Source organism: Apus apus, chromosome Z, assembly GCF_020740795.1.
Source record: "Apus apus isolate bApuApu2 chromosome Z, bApuApu2.pri.cur, whole genome shotgun sequence".
NCBI lineage: Eukaryota > Metazoa > Chordata > Aves > Apodiformes > Apodidae > Apus > Apus apus.
In genome coordinates this window covers 67715479-67716773 of record NC_067312.1, presented here as the reverse complement: position 1 = coordinate 67716773, position 1295 = coordinate 67715479, and the positions used below count along the sequence as shown (strand labels likewise).

Genomic DNA, 1295 nt, shown 5'->3' with positions numbered 1-1295 from the left:
TAGCAAGAAGAGTCTTGTACATCTTGAAAAGCTAGTCTACTGCATATGAATCATAAAAACACATCCTTACTTCATTTTTAAGACACCTTCCTCCACAGACTCTTGTTAATGATAAAAAAGCTACCCAAGAGAAGACATGCTCTACTGTTTCTCAGCTGGTTATGAGAGATCACACACACTACATACCGTTCCAATTCATTCTGAAGGAAAGTTCTGCTCATGCAACCTTTATATTTTTCCCAACTACGAGATTCCATAATAATCTGTTTTCAAAGGTTTAACTTTTTTTTTGTCATTTAATTGAAATAAAATTAATGGTATGCATATTTGTATGTTGCAAACCCTACAATATTTGAAAAAAATGTAAACCAGAAACAAAATAGAGACATTCCAGGGCTTTTGTTTTTTTATCAGTGCTGAATAAGCCTCCGTAATTTTCAGTCTCTAAGCAAGAGCATAATCAAACTGGCCTTTCTCCAGTCCATCAAGTCCATCAGCCCAGGTTGAGGTTGGCATACTCTGGTAGGGGTCAAGTAGAATTCGGAAGCAACGAACAATGAGGATTCCCAAGAAAATAAATAACACAATCACAAAGGCAAACGTTGTTTTCTGTTCCAGGGACATGCTAGAATTTGGTGTCATGTTCCCAGGTGGCACCAAAGTGGCAGTGACTATCTCTCCATCCATCATCCAGGGAAGCTGAAACGAATAATCCCACAGTTGCCTTCTTTTCATCATCACTTTGCTGAGGTCAGAATAGAAGCCATCTGGATGCACTTTGCTCTCTGTAGGGCAAGGGAAGCAATGTTAACCATGAATAGCCCTTTTGTTTGTTTACTTCAATACAAGTCCTCCTAATGGAGAAAAATTATCTGGAAAAGAACCTGACAGCGTGTCTCCTTGCCTGTGTGTCATATATGAGACCTGTTAGAAATCCTGTACTGTTCTGTTGGCTGAGCAGAATCCAGCTACCAATACTAAATGTCACTAGACCCTGAGGTGGCATTAACCTCTCCCTGTCTACTACATCACTTGGACTAGGGTAGAATATTTCCTGCCAGGGGGAAAGTGAGGGGCTTAATGACACTGCTGCAGTGGTTAGCCCACAGAAATGGCAAACTGCATGCCTTGCTGCAGGACAGAAAAACTGTTGCTGTAAGCTGTGGAGAAGGGTTTGAAAAACAAATGTAGTTATGGTTTTATACACCATGACTAAAAATGTTTTGAAGTGGGATGGACTGGGATCTGCAGGAGGCCAATAAAATGCTTGTGTCCCTATGATGGAAGGCAGCAAC

The 1295-nt window shown here is 40.6% G+C and overlaps 1 protein-coding gene across 1 annotated transcript; it reads right to left on the bottom strand.

The window, feature by feature from the left end:
* Positions 1-321: 321 nt before the first annotated feature.
* Positions 322-781, bottom strand: CTXN3 (cortexin 3). Its single transcript, XM_051642925.1, has one exon. The coding sequence runs from the start codon at positions 736-738 to the stop codon at positions 445-447; it is 294 nt and encodes a 97-aa protein (XP_051498885.1). The 5' UTR covers positions 739-781; the 3' UTR covers positions 322-444.
* Between the last annotated feature and the right edge of the window lie 514 nt (positions 782-1295).

Excerpts from the sequence above, each read along its gene's own strand:
- CTXN3 (XM_051642925.1), bottom strand. The coding sequence starts at position 738 with ATGATGAAAAGAAGGCAACTGTGGGATTATTCGTTTCAGCTTCCCTGG.